Source organism: Dermacentor silvarum, chromosome 5 (genome assembly GCF_013339745.2).
Source record: "Dermacentor silvarum isolate Dsil-2018 chromosome 5, BIME_Dsil_1.4, whole genome shotgun sequence".
NCBI lineage: Eukaryota > Metazoa > Arthropoda > Arachnida > Ixodida > Ixodidae > Dermacentor > Dermacentor silvarum.
This window is the reverse complement of record NC_051158.1, coordinates 181,859,409-181,879,498: the sequence shown is the minus strand read 5'-3', so window position 1 is coordinate 181,879,498 and position 20,090 is coordinate 181,859,409. Positions and strand designations below refer to the sequence as shown.

Below are 20,090 nucleotides of genomic sequence, written 5' to 3'. Positions count from 1 at the left end.
GCGAGAAGCTGTTACGTCGCTATTTCGGACCATATAAGATCACCCGACGTATTGGCGCACTGGACTATGAGGTCGTGCCAGACGGCATTTCGCAATCACAGCGGCGCCGGGCACGACCTGAAGTCATCCACGTGGTGCGTCTTAAGCCTTTCTACGCCCGCTGACAAACTTAGGTACTTTGTTACTTTGTTATTGTTTTTTCTTATTTTGTTTATTACGCATGGTTTTGTTTTAGCTTTCGTGTTTGTTTGTAGCATCGGGACGATGCTTTTTAAGGGGAGGGTATTGACACGTACACATGTTTATCTTTCACCGGTGGCCGCTTTCAACATTGGCTGACAAATGTTAAACGTTATCGCTCGGCGCAGGACGCGCCTGCATTGGAAGCTTCTCGGACGTTATCAATGCTTCTATCCGTCGTCTGTGGTCACCGACGCCCATGTAATCTGATTGTATGAGCGACGCGAATTGTCTAGAACTTTCTGGAAGACACGCGGGCATCAGGGATTAATCTGGAACCTTCGATGACTCAGGTATAAAAGCCGACGCGTTTCGCCGCTGATCAGATTTCGACGATCGCCGACTGTGTTCGCCGCTATCGTTGTGCTTCAAGTGTAACTTGCTTTTGTGGGCACAGGTTCGCCCAATAAAGAATCAGTTTCGTCATTCCCAGTTTTACGACTGTTTGCTTCATCGTCACTACTACGTGACACTATCATGCCTGTAGGGTGTGGTTAAGTCGTACTTTACGATTTTTCTGGCGGACTTTACTTTGAGAAATTCAATTAATTACTTAACTAACGCGTCTGCGCCACGCGGAGGGACTGCGTGGTCGGGGTGGCTCGATATGATTTTCTCAGCCGCGGATGCAGATGGTGTCGCGGACGCCGACGCCCGATTTTCTGCCACACAGTGCCCTTAACGCTGTCCCGTTAAAACCTCAGCGTGGCGGTTTCACGTCGCGAGATTGTAAATCAATCAATCGATCTATCACTTTATTTTCATTTCAAGAAGAATCGGAGGGCAACTGAAGGAAAAAAACGCTTAACCTTGCACTCAGCCGCGCAACGCTAGAAACAGCGAAGCTCGGCGATCGTAGCCCAGCATTTTCGGGAAGCGAGCGCGAACCTTTCATCTTATTACTCATGATGAGGATGATAATTTCTTCTCGCGCGTCTCGGACAGACGGCCGTCACTGCGCGTTGCGTAGCCCAGCTTGCAACACCGACACCGCGTTCCAATGCCGACAGCGCGTGACCCGCCAAGGTAGGGAACACCTGTAAGCGAAGCTTCCATAGAAGCCCATACGTTCAAAACATGGCGGCTTATCGGCGGTCCATGGGTACAGTGCCATGGGGCTTAGCGCCATCTGTGTCAGGAGGGAACTCTTCCGGCGGAAAAAAAAAATTTGACGCCATATCCGTTAAAAAGAGAAGTGACGTCATTTTGTTCTCATAGGCGGGAAATTTGTTTTCGAAGGCCTGTTATTAGAGCTGTATATTCAAATGCCCCGCCATTCGACTTGATGGACGTTCCGAGCTTACAGCGCGGAAAGCGATGCAGGAAAAGGTCAGCTGTACGGGTGTCTAAATCGCATCGCTGCACAGAACATACCTTCTTTGGACGCCGACGAACGCTTTGGGCGTAGATTGCGTAGAGTCCTCGTACTTTCGTCGGACGCCAAAACCGTCGGCCTGTGCTGTCGCACGAAAACAACTAAAGTAAACAAGTATCTGATGGTAGCAACTCACTACTTTTGACTGCACAGTTAACTACCCGCGTTACAATAAACTACCCGTGAAACAATAAAACTACCCGCGTCACCTAATTCAGACAGACGTCGACATGCAAAACAACACAACATTTGAGGGGGGCGTATTGTAACAGGTGAACTTTACGAGCGAGCATTTCCACGCACTCCAAGAGCTGCATTGCATTGCAACTGATAGTGGCGTCAACGCCCGCCGCTATCGATGGGCGCTCTCACGGTGGGCGCTGAAAAAAGCTATTTATTGATAATTATCAAGTAAAACACAGTAGTATTTTCTTTTCTCGCCATGCGTATATAAGATGGACTAGGAGTTTTATTTTCGTTTAATGAATCTAACTGCGTCTCGCTTTATTTAAAAAAAGCGCTTTTTTTCTTTCCCAGTGTTTATTTCCTCCAAACATAGTCGCTCTTCAATCGCTGCTCCCATAACCACCCTTGCTGACGTCGGTGACAATTGGTTCTGAACCACTTTCCGCCCAAAGCTTCGCGATCTATGTGTATCGACCTTGGACCCGTTGCGTGAATGCGTCTCTCTCGCTCTCATAGCCTGCAAAAGCTATTCACCTCGGAGAGCACGAGCGTACGAACGCGCCAGTTGTGGAAGAAGACGACGACGCTCGAGCGCAATCATATGGTTCGCATAAATCATGGAGGAAGGAAACAAAACAGGAGAGGCCCTGATATCACTTTTTTGAAGCCGGAAGTGCATGCAGCCATGTTGGTGTGCCACCCCTCTTTGCGCCTCCAATCAGGGGTTCTGCAGCTCGCCAGAGCAGATGGGCGCGAACTTTGAACTTGCAAATTGTTACGACCAGCCGGAAGTGTGTGCTCCTGACGCGCGTCTAAACAAAGCCTACAAAACTTCTGTAGCAGTTTTAGTGAAGCAGACGCGCTCCTGTGTTTTTCCGTGGCACGTTGAAGAAGATGACGAAGACCCGAGCCGTGATTGCTTGAGTGTATCTGTTGCTGGACGACACTCACACTCACAGACCCAAAACCCAACTTCCAAGGTTACACAGCACACTCCAAAGTCAGCTTTTCTCGCGAACAAAAGGTGCTGCGGGAAAGACACCGGCGGAAAAATCTTATCTCACTTTTCAGAGACCGAGAGCAGCAGCGAAAGCTTCAGGAGCGCGGTTGCCATAGCAACGTTGACATTTTGGGTACCCGTCCCAGTGATCCTTTGCGAAAAACAGCACGTGACTTCCGCCACAACTTCTCCAATACGTTCGTGCTGGCCAGGGCCTCTCCTGGGGTTTCCTTACTCCATGGCATAAATGGACGCTCTGAAGGCGTGGCTGTATTCTGTAGTGGTTACGACGCCCGCTTTGGAACCGGGGGTACGCGGGTTTGAACCCAGCCACGGCAAGAAAGTTTCTTTTCTTTGTTGGTAGTTCCTTGCTACACACCACAAATTACGGCTGGCTTAGACAGATTCGCTATTAAATAAGCTGTAGTTGCCGGGAAGCCTGACAAGCATTCAGGAATTTTGAATGCTATCGCGTTCCACACTTAAAGGCGAAGCTTAAGCGCCGTCCAAATTTTTGATGCAATATTCATAAAACGTAATTGTCACCTTCATTTTTGCTTCCAGTAATCAAATTCCTACCGCAAAATTAAGAAAACTTAACTTTAGAAAGTAGAGCTAACAATGTAAAGTGATTTCGTAGTTTTCTTTAGTGTCCCTTTAATATTTATCAGCGATTTGTGCGGTGACAGTCAGTTTGCAAATATTTAAAAGTTTTATTAAGTAAACAGTCACATACTGTTTCGTTGGTGTGGGGCTGCTAAGCAGGAAGTCGCGGGATCAAATCTCAGCTACGGCGGCCGCATTTCAATGGGGGCGAAATGCAAAAAACACCCGTATACTTAATTTAGGGGCACGTGAAAGAAGCCTAGGTGGTCGAAATTAATCCGGAATTCCCCACTACGGTGTGCCTCATAATCAGGTGGTAGTTTTGGCACGTAAAACCCCATAATTAATAAACATACTCTTTTGTGTGCAACAAAAGAGAAAATAAAAGGGGTTCTTCGTTCATAAACTAGATATTACCGACTGCCAAGGCTTTCTGGTTCCATCCTTGCTTAGTTATGTAACTTCATATGCCATTTCACTCAATGCAACGTCTTGTGCAAACAGTTATCTGGAGTATGTCATTCTGTCCTTCAGTGCAGGAAAGCCACTGCTTCCTATCGTCCCTAAGGTTTTCCCAGCCTTTGATCGTGAGGTTTCGGCTTAATAACAGAATTCCCAGTTTAGCTTATGCTCCACTCAATTTGAACTAGTACACGATGACCTAGTGAGGGGCAGCCGAGTGCCTCAAAGAACTATGCGAAAGTTTGCACCTTTCGTTGCTTCGGTTGCACCTTTGCACCTTTCGTTGCACCTTTCGTTGACGGCTCATTCTGTTATCTCCGCAGAATGAGCCGTCAATGCGGCTAGGTATCCGAAACACGTTGCGGGAGTTGTTGCTCTCACCTGAGCAGTGCGTAGCTCCTGCCCACCGGGTTGTTTGTCTGAAATAAGAGGTTGTAATTATCTCAAAAAGCAAAAAAAAAAAGAAGTGTAAAGAAGTAAGCAAAGTCAAAGAGAAAATATCAGTGCCGCACGACAAGTCCTGAACGCGATTTCATAGCACAAAATGAAAAACGAAGAAATGCAGAATGCAGGATGAACGCGCCATGCAGCGCGCCGTTCCAGATGCAAAAACTAACTTTGCAGAAGAGACAAATAGTCCACTTTCTGTATCGCAACTCAAGTGCACTAAAATACAACATAGAACAAAACATCGGTCATGTCCAACATAGTTGTCCTGGCAGGAACTCAAGGAATTTTCTGTGGAGGCGGGATGAGAGGGTAATCGGAAAGCCGAACGAATTATTTCATATTGGTTGCAAAGCGAAGACACCCTAGTATGTGACAACAGAGTCCTTCGTTTTTCAGGCCGAAGTCTTTTTTTGCTTCCAGAAGTGTCCCTTGATTACATGTCATGGTTTCAAAGGCGTAATCGCAAATTTTGAGGTTCTTCCGCATTCATTCAACGTGATTCGGCGAGTCTTTTCCAACTTGAGGGGGATCAGAATGTCAGACGCCGTGTCCTAGTTAGAAGTGTTCGGATAGCAAATGACGCGGCAGGCGTAGAGCGCCGAGGAAGCGCTGCGCAGTTGATTGCGAAATTTCACTGATATGCGACCGCAGTAAAGTCGGCTGTCATTTTCCCCACCCACAGCCTCCAAGTGACAGAGGATTGGGATCGTCGATGCTTATGAATTTGGCGTATCATCAACATAGAAGTATGGTATGAAAAAAATATACCGAATAAATATACGATAATAATTGTGGCTGAACGAATATGTTATCGCTATGGTCTTATCGAGTGCAATAATCGCAATCCCTCGTCAGCTTCATATCGCATTAGACATTCGAAGGCAGGCACTGAAGCTGCACCATGGTAAAGTACGCGGTAAACAAGCTTTGTTCCATGCGTCAAATCAGATGGCATTGCGCTGATACGAAATAAAACAATATTAACTGTATTTGCAGAGCACATCAGGCCAAATTTGAGCCTTTAGAATTTTCACTAACGTGCCAGTTTGACGGAGTGTCTTTATTACAGTCACTGAAGGGTGAAAATTCAACGACACATCTTGCTCATTTTGCACGCGCTTGGCGGCGCCTGCTCGCTTGCAGTCGCGTTTCGCGCTGACTGCGGCCGCCCTCCATGCGGCGCACTGCTGGGCGCCAGATGCGGGTCGGCGTCTTCCCTGACACGGCCGTGACCGCGACGAGCGCGTCGCCTCCGGAAGCGTGCCGCACCCATCAGGGACGCCCGCTTCCTGCCTCAGAGCTTGCTCTCCGGGTGCCCAAATAGAACAAGAGAAAAAAAAATCGATCGTCGCATTCGGCGATGCCTTGTTGGTCGTGCAGCGGCGCGGACCGGTCCTGATCGCAGCTATCTGACTACGATTCACGGAGCGAGGTGCGATTTACCTGCGGCAACCACGGAATGGCGTCGAGAATGCGGCTGCCGTCTCACTTACAAACAGAAGCATGAGTAGCGTGGTGGGTGCCACGGGAGTCGGCAGACCGAGAACGTGCGTCTTAATTGATCCTCGAAACGTTATAAACAAGCAGGTCTATATATACGACTGTTTGACTTGAATGAAAGAGTCTTTACAGCTTGCGGCACTCACATGTCGCCGCAAGTTTTCTCGCCTATGTCTCTTTCACAAAATATACCACAGGGACGCCCTGCACAAAGACCTTAATCTTCTTCCATCATACATTTACCCTCGTTTCGATCATGCACAAAAGGTGGGAATAATGTCGTGCTTAATGCAACCATGTTATCAATCATTTGTACCCTGCACCTCAAAGGACCGGAACGATGTTCCGCGATCACTCACGACCACTGTTCACTATTACCCGTTTCATAATGTTTTGAACACAAGTGTATTGCAAGGTATTGCAAGGTAAGTAACCAAGTATCTAATTGTGGTTGTTCTCGGTCAATTGCTGGAATTTTTGCTGTTTCCCGCTTGTATTGCATCCTTTCAGCTACCATTGTATTAACAGAACAAAGCCTGTATCGTGTGTTTTCATCCGTATGTTCTACTCCCCTCTGTAATGCCTCTGGTCCTGAGATCAATACTAATATATATATATATATATATATATATATATATATATATATATATATATATATATACCGGGTGTTTAAGCGAACACTTTCCAAAATTCTTAAAGGTTGCCTGTGGCAGATAGCACAATTCTAGTTCATGAGCTGGTCTACTCGAAGAGGCGGACATTACTTTCACAAAAAAATTGAAATGCATAATCGAATAATTAACAGAAATTGACTAATTAAGTTTTTAACTAATTACCTGATGACCGATATTGCAATTTACAAATTGTAGCCGTGGAGTTCGCAAGGCGGATCCACTTGCAACGAATTCTCTGGATGACACCAGTTTCGAGATATTAATTCCCGAACTTTGCGAAGAAATGCATTGGCGTTCCAGTTAGGTTCTTAACGAAACGTCGCTTGATGCATTGAAGCACAAAATTAACTGGAACGTCAATGCATTTCTCCGCAAAGTTCGGGAATTAATATCTCGAAACTGGTGTCATCTTCAGAATTCGTTCCAAGTGGATTCGCCTTGCGAACTCCACGGCTACAATTTGTAAATTGCAATATGGGTCATCAGGTAATTAGTTAAAAAGTTAACTGGTGAATTTTGGTCAATTAGTCGATTTTGCATTTAAATTTTTTGTGCAAGTAATGTCCGCCTCTTCGAGGAGACCAGCTCATTAACTAGAATTGGGCTATCTGCCACAGACAGCCTTAAATAAATTTGGAAAGTGTTCGCTGAAACACCCTGTATATACATACATAGCTAGTGCACAAAAATTGAATATATATATATATATATATATATATATATATATATATATATTCAGATCCATATAAATTCGAGCGATGTGACCACATGCATTGTAATAGTTTAAATTTCTTACGCTCACGTATTATTAGTGCTTCATTGCACAAATTATTTCTACATTGAAGACAAAAGCAGCGCAGTCAGATTGGTAGGACAGCCACTCCGTTTCAGCTGCCAGACCGCAAACCTCCCTTGCCTCTTTGCAATTCTAGTTCTTTTCCTGCTGCTGCTCTACTTTACTCTCGTCGCTTTAGGCTCACCACTACTACGCTTCGGGGAGACTCGCAGGATGAAGCTGGTCCCGAACCTATAGAGGCGATTCGCTTCATCACTTCCACGCAGATTCATGCTCGTGCTTGAAGAAGAACGATGCGTTCGCAGTTGAGCTCAGACTGCGTGTTCTCATTTAATTCGCCGTTTTTTTCTGGAAGAGCGCGCGGAACTCCTGCAAAAGCCAAAACAAGATCGCTCCTCACTTCTTCGTCTACCCCTGACGTGGAGTCTGCGCTACCATCTAATGCAGTGCTTCCATCATCGTCGGCTTCGTCGCCGATGTCACGTGGCTTGCCCAATCACCTCTCTTCGACGACGTCAGCTACCTGGTCGTCTGCACCTCGCGTGTCGTTCACCTTGCGCTCCCGCTTGCCGCCCGCTGTTAGGCCGTGTGTACTTGGCAGCTTGCGGCCTTCGTCTTCGTCACGGGATGAGTGCTGTTGGGCATCGCCAGGAAACAACCATCATCGCCGCAGGCCGCTCTGCGAACGCCGGCCAGCCGGTGACGCGGCGATGCGGTGCCGCACCGCTGGCCGAGCCCCGACGCTGCTCGTGCTTCCAGCTCTCGCAGGTAAGCATCGGAACTCGCCTAAGAGGCGGCGTGCATGCCGTCGACTCCCCGCGACGCTCGTCCCTTCTCCACTGACAATATCATTCTGCCAGTCTCCGGAATACATAAGCGCTTATCGTTTATTACAAGTGTTCAGGACAGCGAAAGTCGTGATAACTCTGTAAAGGCGGTGTCAGTATACGAGGTTTTATATGAAACTCGCGGTGGTCAGTATCTACGTGAGCCCAAAAATCACCTTACACAAATAATGTGGTTGCAAAACCATTGCGCACAGAAACCATTGCGCACAGGTTTGAAATGCCGTATATCGAAAAGCATCAATCAACAGTTGCCTTCAGTTGACGGTGACCAAAGGTACGAATTATTCGAGGGTGTATTATGAGACGAAAGAATTATCTGTGGCCCTAAAGCAAAAATTATAAATGACGTATCCACAGGGGGTGTCCATGTGAGATACACGTAGTTCCCGCGGCTCGATACATTGAGAGCAACATTGGTAATTACCCCTTCGCTTCAGGTATTTACTATCGCAAGGGGGGCGGGTGAACTAGGCGAATATGAGGCTAATTGTGAATTATGATCGGTGGCGTCAGAGGCGATGCGCATTGTCTTTTTATTGCATAAATTACAACTGCAAACTTCCTTCTCAAAGAAATAGGACGGCACGTGCCAAGCCTCGCGCAGATAACGCGCGTGATGTTGCGTTGGCTGAGGGGTGACAAGAAATTGCAAGCGAAATTACAATTGTTCTTTTACAATGCGCGTTCCAGTAGGGAGCCTACATGCAAGCGCGGTTTTAAACACGCTTGCATGTTGGCTCCCTACCTTCCAGACTTGCGGAGCGCCGCATGTGAAAAAAGTATGCAGATCCCACGCACTGTGGGAGTTGATTTAGGCGAAGGTTTTTTTTTTTGCAGTTTGCGTGTATCGATATTTCGCGCTAACGTTAGCGGCCAACGACAGTTGTGATGCAATGTTAAGTGTTACTTTGCGTGCACCACTTGCATCCGCCTACGCAGTGCACAGAACAAAATAGCAAGACATGGTTGCTCGAGGCGCTGTTGTGCGCCATTCTTCGTAGCCTGAGATAAAATTAACGGGCACGTCGCATCGTGGCTGAGGTGTTTATTTGCTAGACAGCCGCTTGCGTGTTGTCGCCTTGACGCTGTGGTGCTCCAGTGCGGCGCTGCGTCTGCACGACCTGCGTCAGTTGTCCGCATCCCATGTATGCAGGCTGACATAAGTGCGTATACGCGGACTGTGCATACAGACACCCCATGTATGCAAGCTGCCACGAGCGAAGTGTGGCTATTATTCACCCATTTCGTCAGGACGTTGGCTTTGCGCATTCTCTGTCTCCTTTTTCTACCATACTATATTTCCTGTGGGCTGTGGCAGTTGAGCGCAAAATCAAGCCCTGGAGCTTCGGCAATGCTTTTGGGAGCGACTAACGCGTAATCACAGCCGTCCGGATGGCTTTGTGTCTATGGCCAGTGTCACAGACCCTGTGAACGAGGCGCCGACGCCGGAGCAAATTCCAAAGCCGACTTATCAGCTTCCGAAAATAATTCCACGAAAGCAAGGACAATTAAGAGTGGGCCCTCTGGTGCGCCAGCGAACGCCGGTTGCTGTCCAAAGACCGAGTCAGAGCCCACAGTTGTCAAAACACAACAAAATATATTCTTCACACAAGGCAGTTGCACACACACTTGCACACTTGGGCTAGACAACACAATACACAAATCAGATGGGTATTAACAAACACTAGAAAATAATTCACGACAAGCACTAAGATTCCAACACGTAAAGTACAAAATAAAAAGGAACATTAAGTGTCCAATCGTATTCACCAGTGTTGGTCTTGAAGTCAGACGATCTCAACGTAACGCGGGGCAAATCTCGAAGAAAGAACTTCTTCCGGAAATGCAGACGCTCGATGAACTCGTCGACTAGCTTGCCGGGGAATCCCCTTCTTCCGCAGACGCTCGGTCTTCACCGGTGCGGACTGAACTCTCGAACTCCTTGAATTCCGAACTGACGATTCTCGCACGGCGGTTATATAGCTTCCACAGGCGTTCTCGAACTTTCCTATCGGAGTCGTGATCTCGTAGCATGGCCAAAGCCTAGGAAGCTGCTAGTGTTTTCTCGTACCTTCAACCGCCGCTGTGAAAGCGTTGAAAAAATGTCACAGTTTCGCCCTGAGGGCGAAGCAATGAATGCGATAGCAACACAGCAATGTCATACGAAGTAAGGTGAGCGTCTTTGGTAGCAATATGAATTGTAGTAAACATGAGCTGATTAAGTAAGCAGGTGTGCTGCGGCGTAAGTAGACCGACATGAAGAGAGACTCGATGACCACGAGAACGCGCGTGTGAAACGGTGGTGTTGATGAGAAGCGTTTCCCGTGGGCAGCGCGTGCGAAGGGATACACCTGTAGCGCTGCACTGCCGACCCGTAAGCATTGCATGTGCAGCGTGCGTTGGAAAATGTGGCCCGACTATTACTAACTGATTGAACAAGCGTGGTGTGAGCGCGCACAAACAAACATGAATAGATCACACTGAATGACTGCAGACAACGGCTGTCAAAACGCTGGCAGCAAGCGCATACGCCGCAGCAACGGGCGAAGGTACGTGCGGTCTATCGCTTCAACGGAAACTGAGCGGCGAATGCACGGCGCATAAAGGTCAGAGTCGTGTGGAGATAAGCGACGGTGCGATCGAGCGACGAGCGCGCTTGTTGGCAGAGTAGAACTGCGCCCCCCCCCCCCCTCCCGCTCCCTCCGGCGCTGGCTTCCCGCTTCCTTGTTTGCGCGTGGGAGATTGAGTGCGTTCGCTCTCCGTGATAGCGCGAGTCCCCGCACGCTTCCTCTCGGGCATACGGCGCGCGGCGAAGATTTTATCTATAGGGAACCTCACGGCGACGGCGACGGCAGAAATCCGGTTGAAGTGTCCATATAATTGCTATCGCAATAAAAAAAAAGGGGGGGGGGGTGATGACTCATGCTGTTGGCGCGCGCTCACGCTGTAGTTATCTCTCTCAACTCGCCGGGTGAGAAGGTGTCTCGGCGCGCGCGTGTGCTCTCTCGTTACCGTCGTCTCGTCTATGCTCTTCTAGACTTCTAGGCGCCGTTGTTCGGGTCGTTGTTTGAGGCGTATGCGCACTCCCCCTCTGTTGAAGTTGCCGCGGGGCCGGCGTGTTCTTTCGCTGGCTTGCGTGACACGCGGCACGCGCTTGGATTCAGCGCTCTTTGTGACAGCCAGATAGTTCCAGAGGTCACTTTGACGACCAGAGAGCTCCGGAGGGTATTGTCGCCACGACTTCAAGGTTCTTGCTGGAATAGGCCCACAGACGCCTCCCCCGCGTCCCTGCCATGTAGACATTATACACGTTCTCAACCGTCTCGCTACGCGGCGTGCAAAATGGCGACAGCAGCAGCACCAACAGCAGTGGAGAAGTCGAGAAAAGAGGCACAGAAATCTGCGCCATAGCAAGAAAAAAATGAAAGCAATATTTATGGCACATTGCCCGTGTAGCCTGGTATTCGTATCTTCAGCCTCAACAGTACAGGTACCCCGTGCATCGCCAGGCGGCGCCTCCGCGATGATGATTTATTGGCATCTCCTTTGAAACGGGCTGGTGACAAATCGTCCCATAGCCTATTTGATTCATTAAGGTATGCTATACATGTTTATACCACCGGCTAACTTTAGTGATGATGATGATTTATTGGAATTTCCATTGAAACAGGGCGGGGACAAATCGTCTCCTACCCTGCTTGAGTTACTCAGGTATGCTATCCATGATTTTCCTTCAAGCATTCTTGTATACATCTCTTTAATCTTCCATATCTACCTTGTACCGCTGCCTATATGCCTGTAATAATGGATACGATCTTGTCAGTCTCTTCCCTCTTTTTTCCCGCCAGTACTGTAAACGTCTCTTGCTTATCTTGACTGCTGACCAGTTGATAATGTCGTCTACTTTAAATCCACGCACTTCTGAATGTTGTACGTTGCGTTCTGGTCTCGCTGGGTTAATCCCTTCGCATTCCATTAGTATGTTCCGAGTGGTCTCCAGATTTTTGCTGCAGCATACACATGCCTCATCTAGTTCGGAATATTTGTTCCGGTATGTTTTGGTCCTTAGGCAACCACCTCGAGCCTCAAATAGCAAGGGTTTGCCCTTTGAGCTATCGTACAGATTTTCCCTTCTAATTTTTTTCTTCGCATTCATGTAGATCTCCATTGTCCTTTATTTTTCCATTCTTTGCAGCCAATTCTCTCTATTTCTCTCAATTTTTTCTCATGACTCTTGGTTCTCCATTTACAGTTTCAATTAAGCTCTGCTTGGTTGCCAACTTTCTTGACCTCTTCCTCCATTCTGTTTCCACGATCTTCAGGTACAGATACGTCTGCACTTAAGCCGCCCATTTATTTTCATCCATGTTCCTGAGTCTTTTTTTTAAAACTTATTTTGCTCTGTGCTTCTGTGACTTCAAAAGACGCCCAGCCCATGTCACCCTGCACTGCCTCTTTCGTGGTATTACTGTGGGCTCCCAAAGCCAACCGGCCTACTGATCTTTGGTTAACTTGCAACCCCGACAAGATATCAGATTTTAAGCATAGAATGGCATTTGCGAACGTAAGCGCTGGTACCACGACTCCTTTCCTGATTCCACGCACCACCTGATACTTATTGTGGCCCCACAGTGCTCTGTGTTTCATTATTGCTGCATTCCACTTCCCTTTTATTTTAAAATTATCTTGGTGGGTACTTGAGTAAGACTTTACTTCATTTATGTATACGCCCAGGTATTTATATTGCTTGACTATGGTGACGACTTGCTGTTGAATCGACACCACGAAGTCACTCGGCTCTTCATTAAAGATCATAATTCCCGATTTCTCTGTGCCAAATTTAAGGCGTATATTTGTCGTTGCGTTGCCACACATATTGGCCATTGTCTGTAAATCTCTTGCGTTGTCCACTAGTAGCACTCTGTAGTCCGCATGCATCAGTGCGGGGACATTTTGTTGGAAATCAAATTCTAATTGGCTGTTTTCCAGTTGTCTTTCTATGGCCTTAACATAAAGCGTGAACAACCATGGAGACAGAGGGCATCCTTGCTTCAGTCTTTGGTGAAGTTCCACCACTTCATTACACTTTCAACCTTCCTATTCAATTTATACTCGGTTCTCTTTATATATCTCTCTCAGCAGCTCCACGAAATCGTCATCTATGCCTTCGTGCTTGAGAATATTCCATAACACCTCCCAGTCTACGTTCTAGTATACATACATACCTTAATTTCAAGCAATGCTATCGATAAATGTCTATTCTGAGCTACCGAAATCTCTACGCACTGAGTTAGTATAAACATATTATCATCTAAGCGTCTGCCTAGTATGCCCCCTTTCTGTATTTACCCCAGTACATCATTTTTTCTCCGCCCACTTCGACAGTTCTAATTTTATGGCTTGCATTGCCATTCTATATATCACCGACGTTACTGTAACTGGCCTGTACGAGCTGGTCTTATCCACATCTCATTTCCCTTTGTTTATGAAGTTCATCTTGCTTTCCCGCCATCCAACGGGATTGTTATTCGTTTTAATCACTAGTTCAATGGCATTAATCAACAGTGACGCCAATACCTATCTAAAAGCACCACCACACGACTATTCTGGTTTTTGTTGGAGCATTGACTCCGAGATTGCGCACCATCCGATCTTGGAGGCAATGGTTAAGAAGGTAGCGACTCCGTCAGCAAGTTGAAAATTGCCGGATAAGTTGGCGCGGCGCTAAGTATGGCTACTAAAATCATGCCCATGCTCATAACACAGGATTCCTAAAACTGAAGGACTCATAGCGATCTTTCGCAGCGCTAAGGGACGAAACACGGTCAATCCGGTCGTCCTGTTCCGCCCGTGTACGCCCGCAAGCGGATCGTGTCGCAAAATTCGGCGCACGCTGAATCCGTACATACGGATCGCACGGGCACCCCTATTCGACGACGTGATCTGTTGGCAGCTGGCAACCACTCGGTGGAGCAAAGGTGTTCGAGGTTGTCAACTACGTTTGACAACAGACGACACTGGCATATTTTTGCAGATGTGAGTTCAAGTTTCCGCGTCATGGTGAAAATAGAACTCTTGGCTGCCACATTCTGTTCTGCAGCCGCATGTGTTGCATTGGCGCCGTCATCATTGTTAGAAACACTGTACAGTCATCTTATCTGCGCCACCTTTTAAAAATGTGTTGCAATCATATCATGTCGCAGCATGGGACGTATTCTCGGTCGATCACTTTCAGTATGCGCTGCTTTGGATGGTTGAGCAAAACTTATCGAACGTGCCGCGTTCTACGTCACACGAAAGCGATAGTTTCGCCGAAAGTGATTCGTTCGAAATCCGTGTGTTCCGTGCGATAGCGCAGTTTCTGTAGTGCTAGTGGTAGCTTGCAAAAATACGGAACACGCGCACAACTGTCGCGGAATACAGCTGCGTAGGTCCTCAAGACACCCCTCTCTACCACTGAGTACGCGTGTGGGGCTCTGAGTACAGCTTGCCGATATACGTGCAAATGCACGCATGTCATGCTTGTTGATGCTTTTTTTATTGCGATAGCAATTATATGAACAATCCAGGAGCATTTCTGCTTCAGGGTCGCCGTCGCTGTCGTCGTCACCATCGCCGTGAGGTTCCGTGTAAAGTCCAAGGGCGATAAAATCATCGCCGCCCGCCGTATGCCGTATGTGCGAGTGAAAGCTTGCGAGGGTGAGCCGACGATCGCGGCTAAATCTCGCCCGTGTGAAAGCGAGGAGAGTGGGTAGAAAGTGCGCCGTGTTTCAACGCGCGAGAGGCGCTCAACATTACGAGGCGCCGGAGGGAGGGGGTGGCGTCGTACTCCGGCTTCATAAGAATGGATAGTTGGGCGAGTTGGTACGGTAACATATTCTTGATATAAGCGCGAAGAAGACACGGACGGAGGCGGAAGAAGACAGGACGAGCTCGTCCTGTCTCCTTCCGCCTCCGTCCGTGTCTTCTTCGCGCTTATATCATGAATATGGTACTCCGGCTGCAACGGCGTATGTGGCGGCTGCGCGCGTTCGCGTGGCCATGTCTTCAGAGCGATCTGCGTAGAGAGCATATATAGTCTAGGTGCGTCAACGCATATTAGCTTTGTGCGTGCTGTGTGTTCTCGGCGCTCAGTTTGCGTTGTAGCTATAGACAACACGAAAGTCACTTCGCTCGCTGCTGCTGCCGCATATCCTCACGCCAGTGTTTTGCCAGTGAGTGTCCGCGGTCATTGAGTGTGATGTGATCATGTTTGCTGTGCGCGTTGACACCATGCTTGTTCATTTATTTAACAAGCGAATGTTCACAAGTTTACACGGCCGATAAAAGCACTATCCCTACTTCGTATGGGTATCTGCTAATTTTCTATCGCAATCGATGTTCCGCCTTTTGGGCGAAACTGGGACTTTTCTTTACACATATAAAACCACCAAAGTCGAAGTGCTGGGTAAACCGTGCCTCTCAGAAATTTATTACTTGCTGCTTGTAAACTATCCGAACAAAATAAATCTTCAAAGATGTGCTCAGTCATCGATGAAGTTCTCACCGTGTGTAAAAAGGTTGTACATAAGTGGTTAACTTGATGCAGCAAGGAATTGGAAGTTAAGCAGCGAGTGGTACAGTTTATTATGACTAGCATAACAGCAATACGGTACTCATAGTGGTCACCTTATACAGGTATATACTCATAAGATGTTTTCAAGAAGAATATTTATTTCAAAGCAAAAAAGTTGTCGCAGATTCACCTCAAAGGCGAAGCATCAATTGCGATAACAAATTTGAAGAGAGCTATACGGAGTAATGATAGCAGCTTTATCAGCTGTATAAACTTGGACATGCAGAAGCACCGGCAACACGCAGAACTGTTGTCGACGCCGTCGGCGTTTTGCCCGCGTTCGCTCAAAATGCGTGCGGCGTTGGTGATTGTTGCCGGAGCCTCGGGTATAAATAAGCACTTGGTGCCGCAGCTAAACGTCGCCTCCCTTCCCTCCCCCCCTCCCCCACGGCCTGTCGCGCGTCGGAAGAAGGCACGTTTGCTCTACATATATGGTGATTGTAGAGGAGGAAAGAGACGCCTACTTCTGCAGCCCTTAAGGGAGCACAGCGCAGAACGCGCGTTTGTTCTCCGCCGTGCGTTCACTCCCCGTGAAAGCGCGCGTCCCTCGCGCCCTTTCACTCGCACATACAGCGTTCGGCGCGCGGCGACAATTTCATCTCCATTGACGTCATACGGAACCTCACGGCGACGGCCACGGCGACGCCGACGGCAGAAATCTGGTTTTGAGTGTCCATATAATTGCTATCGCAATAATAATATTTTATAGTGCTGAAAGCACAACTTATTTCCAGCGAAATTAAATAATGTAGTGAAGAATAATGTAGCTCGCGGTTCCCTGAACTGATCGAACGGTCAGCCCTAACGCTTGCGTGCAATAAACGCCCTTACAAGTGGTGGATAGTGCTGCGCTCGAACGCATCCTGGAGCTTCGATCCCGTACCCTCTCCTCAACCATGTCTCAGGTCGCATCTCAGCCGACGACCCAGCAAACACCTCCTGCACCCTCCGTCGTGTGCTCTGGTCTACCTCGCCACAAGGATCCTCCTGTTTTCAGCGGCCCAGACGACAACGACGTGGAGGACTGGCTGGCCACGTACGAGCGAGTAAGCGTCATCAATAAATGGGACGATGCCGCGAAACTAAGCAACGTGCTCTTTTACCTCGCCGGCGTGGCCAGCCTCTGGTACAACAACCACGAGACAGAAATTCCTACATGATCCGCGTTCAGGACCTCGTTAATAGCTGCGTTTGGTCGTCCTGCTGCGCGCAAGGTGCGAGCGGAATCCCGCTTGCGAGGACGAGCCCAACAGCCAGGAGAGTCCTTCACTAGCTATATCGAAGATATCCTGGACTTGTGTAAGCGCGTGGACGCGACGATGTCGGAATCAGACAAAATCAGAAACCTTCTGAAGGGAATCGAGGACGCCGCTTTCAACATGCTGCTCGCCAAGAACCCCCAATCCGTCACAGAGATTGTTACGTTATGCCACAGTTACGAGGACCTACATAGGCAGCGCTCATTGACTCGTCGGTCTTCCTCACGCGATGAACACATCGCTGGTCTGGCTACCACCTTCGACCAGACCGCACTGCTTGCGGAAATGAAGGCATTCATTCGGGAGGAAGTAGCGCGCCAAATCTCCTTGGTACCCTTCGCTCAGCCGCCGAATGTGCCACAGCCCGCTTCGACTATCGTGCCTCCGCTCCGCCGCGCGATCGAGCAAGAAATCGCCGACGTATTGCCCATCCAACGCCACCATGTTCCTGCGGCTGTGCCACTGAGCTACACCGAGGTCGTGGCTCCACCCCAACAGTCTCTGGCACCAGCACCGCTCAGCTACGCTGAAGTCGTCGCGAGGCCCCACCAACTCTCTGCGCCTGTGCCCCTCACTTATGCCGACGTCGTGGCTAGGTCACCAGTGCAGCCCGCTATACAGTCATATCACCAGCCGCTCCATACAGGGCGTGCTCCGACGTGGGCGGGACCAGCCACAGCGAACCGGTGGCGTACGTCTGACAACCGGCCTATATGCTTTGCCTGCGGCTACGCCGGTCACGTGGCTCGTTTCTGTAATCGTGTGCAGCCGCCCAGCGTCGCATCATCCATGCCAAACCATTCGCCCCGTCCATCTTACGACTCACCTTCCGGTGTGTCACCGACATACCGCCCGCCGCCGAACACCCGCCGTTCCCCATCTCCACGCCGGCGCTCGTTATCGCCGATGCGGCCTCATCCCGTCACTCGGGATGAGGAAAACTAACAGTCGCAGTCCAAGAGGCAAGGGCTGCGTCAACGTCGAAGTGCACAAGTCCTCATTGCAGCCCATTAAATGTGATAGACGTGTTTGTCGACGGTGTCCGCGCGTCTGCACTCGTGGACACAGGAGCAGCCGTATCTGTTATGGACGCTACACTTTGCCGCTTACTTCGGAAAGTCACGACGCCCCTGTCCGTACTATCCCTTCGCACAGCCAGTGCTCAGCATATTGGACCTTTGGCGTCTTGCACTGCTCGTGTAGAAATTCACGACGTTGTCTACGCCATAGAATTCTTCATCCTTTCCTCCTGCTCTCACGATGTCATCCTCGGCTGGGATTTTCTCTCGCGCCACAATGCCGTTATCGATTGCGCACGGGCCGAAATGGAACTACCGCCGCTGCTAGATTTGACGCCCACTGACGCTCCGCCGCTTTCCAGGAAACTGATCGTTGAAGCCGACACTCAGGTTACTCCCAACGCCTCAATGATCGTGTCCATGCACTGCAGTGGCCTCTCGGACGCCATTGCATTACTTTCGCCGTCTGGCCGTTTCCTCGCACGGAAGGGCCTGTTGCTACCGTTTGCGACCATGGACATCATCGAGGGCACTAGCACAATTTTCGTTTGTAACCTGTGCCCATACCCTGTCACGCTGCTCCGAGGAGAATGTGTTGGTACCGTGTAAGCCATCGACGACGAGCAAGTTATCGACGTGCCCGACTACCCGAATTCATTCCGCCACCTACCGTACACTCAGTGCTGTTTCTACATCTGACGCATTGCCCAGAGATGTATTTGGTTCTTCCATCGCTGGAACCCTTACGACACTGGCGACACTGGCACTGGCATATAGCCCAGCGTTCCCAGCTGCTGTCCCTCTTGGAAGAATTTCGTTCGTCTTTCGACGTGGCGCAAGCTTCCTTGGGTCGGACTTCCACTGTAACCACGGTGGAAGAATATTTAGGTGTTGACACCGCGCGCGAGCGAGCGTCCAGATTATGTTCGGCCGCGTGCGGGCGCACCGAGTAACTCAGCTGCGAGCAGATAGATGGCGCCACGGCCAGCGGTCCCTCATAGGCAGTGGTACAAGCTAAATTTTTGAAAAAGGTATACAAATATGCGAGATAAAGAACATGTGTAGTATACCTGATTAAATCAAGCAGGCTAGGTGACTATTTGTCGCCACCCCGTTTCAAAGGGGATGCCAATAAATCATCATCATCATCACCAGCTTAGCGGCGCCAGCGGCTTGGCATTCCTCTGCCTCCGCTAAATTTTCGTTCATAGTGGCGCCAGTAAAACTCAAAGCGCGAAGGAAATTCGTTATTTCAGATTAAAGTGATAAGTGTACCAGGCTGAATGCTTTGCTAACATGAACGTATATTGTGCAAGGCGTGAATGATGTGAACACGCATCGATCGGGCAGCACTCAACGCCCACTCACACTCCGCTCGCGCGCACATTTTGTTGCGGCCGATCTAGTCATGCATACAAGGAGGAGGAATAAACTTTATTTGTGTAGCAGATTTGTGAGACCTAGGCGTCTCTACCTAGATGACGGCCTCGAGCCCTTGGGCTCTGGCGGCATCTTCGGCCAGCTGGATTGCCTTAAGTTGGTCTTCCGGTGCAGAGCTGAGCAGCGCGGTCTCCCACTGCTCTCTGGTCTTGTGCGTTCTATTCTGTATGGGTGTCCCAGGACAAGCCCAAACCATATGTTGCAAGTCCGCCCTTTCTTGACAGAATCTGCATCTATCGGTGTAAAGTTCTGGATAGTAGCGGTGGTAAACATAAAAAAATTAAAGCGTAAGCCCGCGTGCTATCCCTCGATCAGAAGAAATTAGTGACTGCATCGAAAAATTCAAACTCAGAAAACCGTTCAAGCATCGTCAAGCGAATTCAGTGTTGGCGCGATATAATATAAGAAATGAAACGGCGCAAGCTTGCGATATGCAACGCACTAAAGCAAAGTGGGTGTTCATGGCTAGAACCTATGATGAGAAAGCACATAGCTATGTAAAGAAATCTTTCAAAAGATAATTTATCAGGCGGGACGAAGGCAGGCGTTTTGTCTTGGATTACAATATCACTAATACAGTTTACTTGTGAAAATCATTTTTATTTCAATTCCACTTAACA

General features: G+C 48.8%; 1 protein-coding gene across 1 annotated transcript in view; it reads left to right on the top strand.

Annotated features, from left to right (window-relative positions):
* Positions 1–7,510: 7,510 nt before the first annotated feature.
* The window catches only part of LOC119454624 (tartrate-resistant acid phosphatase type 5), a 185,670-nt gene continuing 173,090 nt past the window's right edge, over positions 7,511–20,090 (top strand). The window contains exon 1 of the mRNA XM_037716503.2: positions 7,511–8,057. Within this exon, the coding sequence (XP_037572431.2) occupies positions 7,583–8,057 (475 nt within the window). The 5' untranslated portion in view covers positions 7,511–7,582. The remainder of the gene's footprint in view (positions 8,058–20,090) is intronic.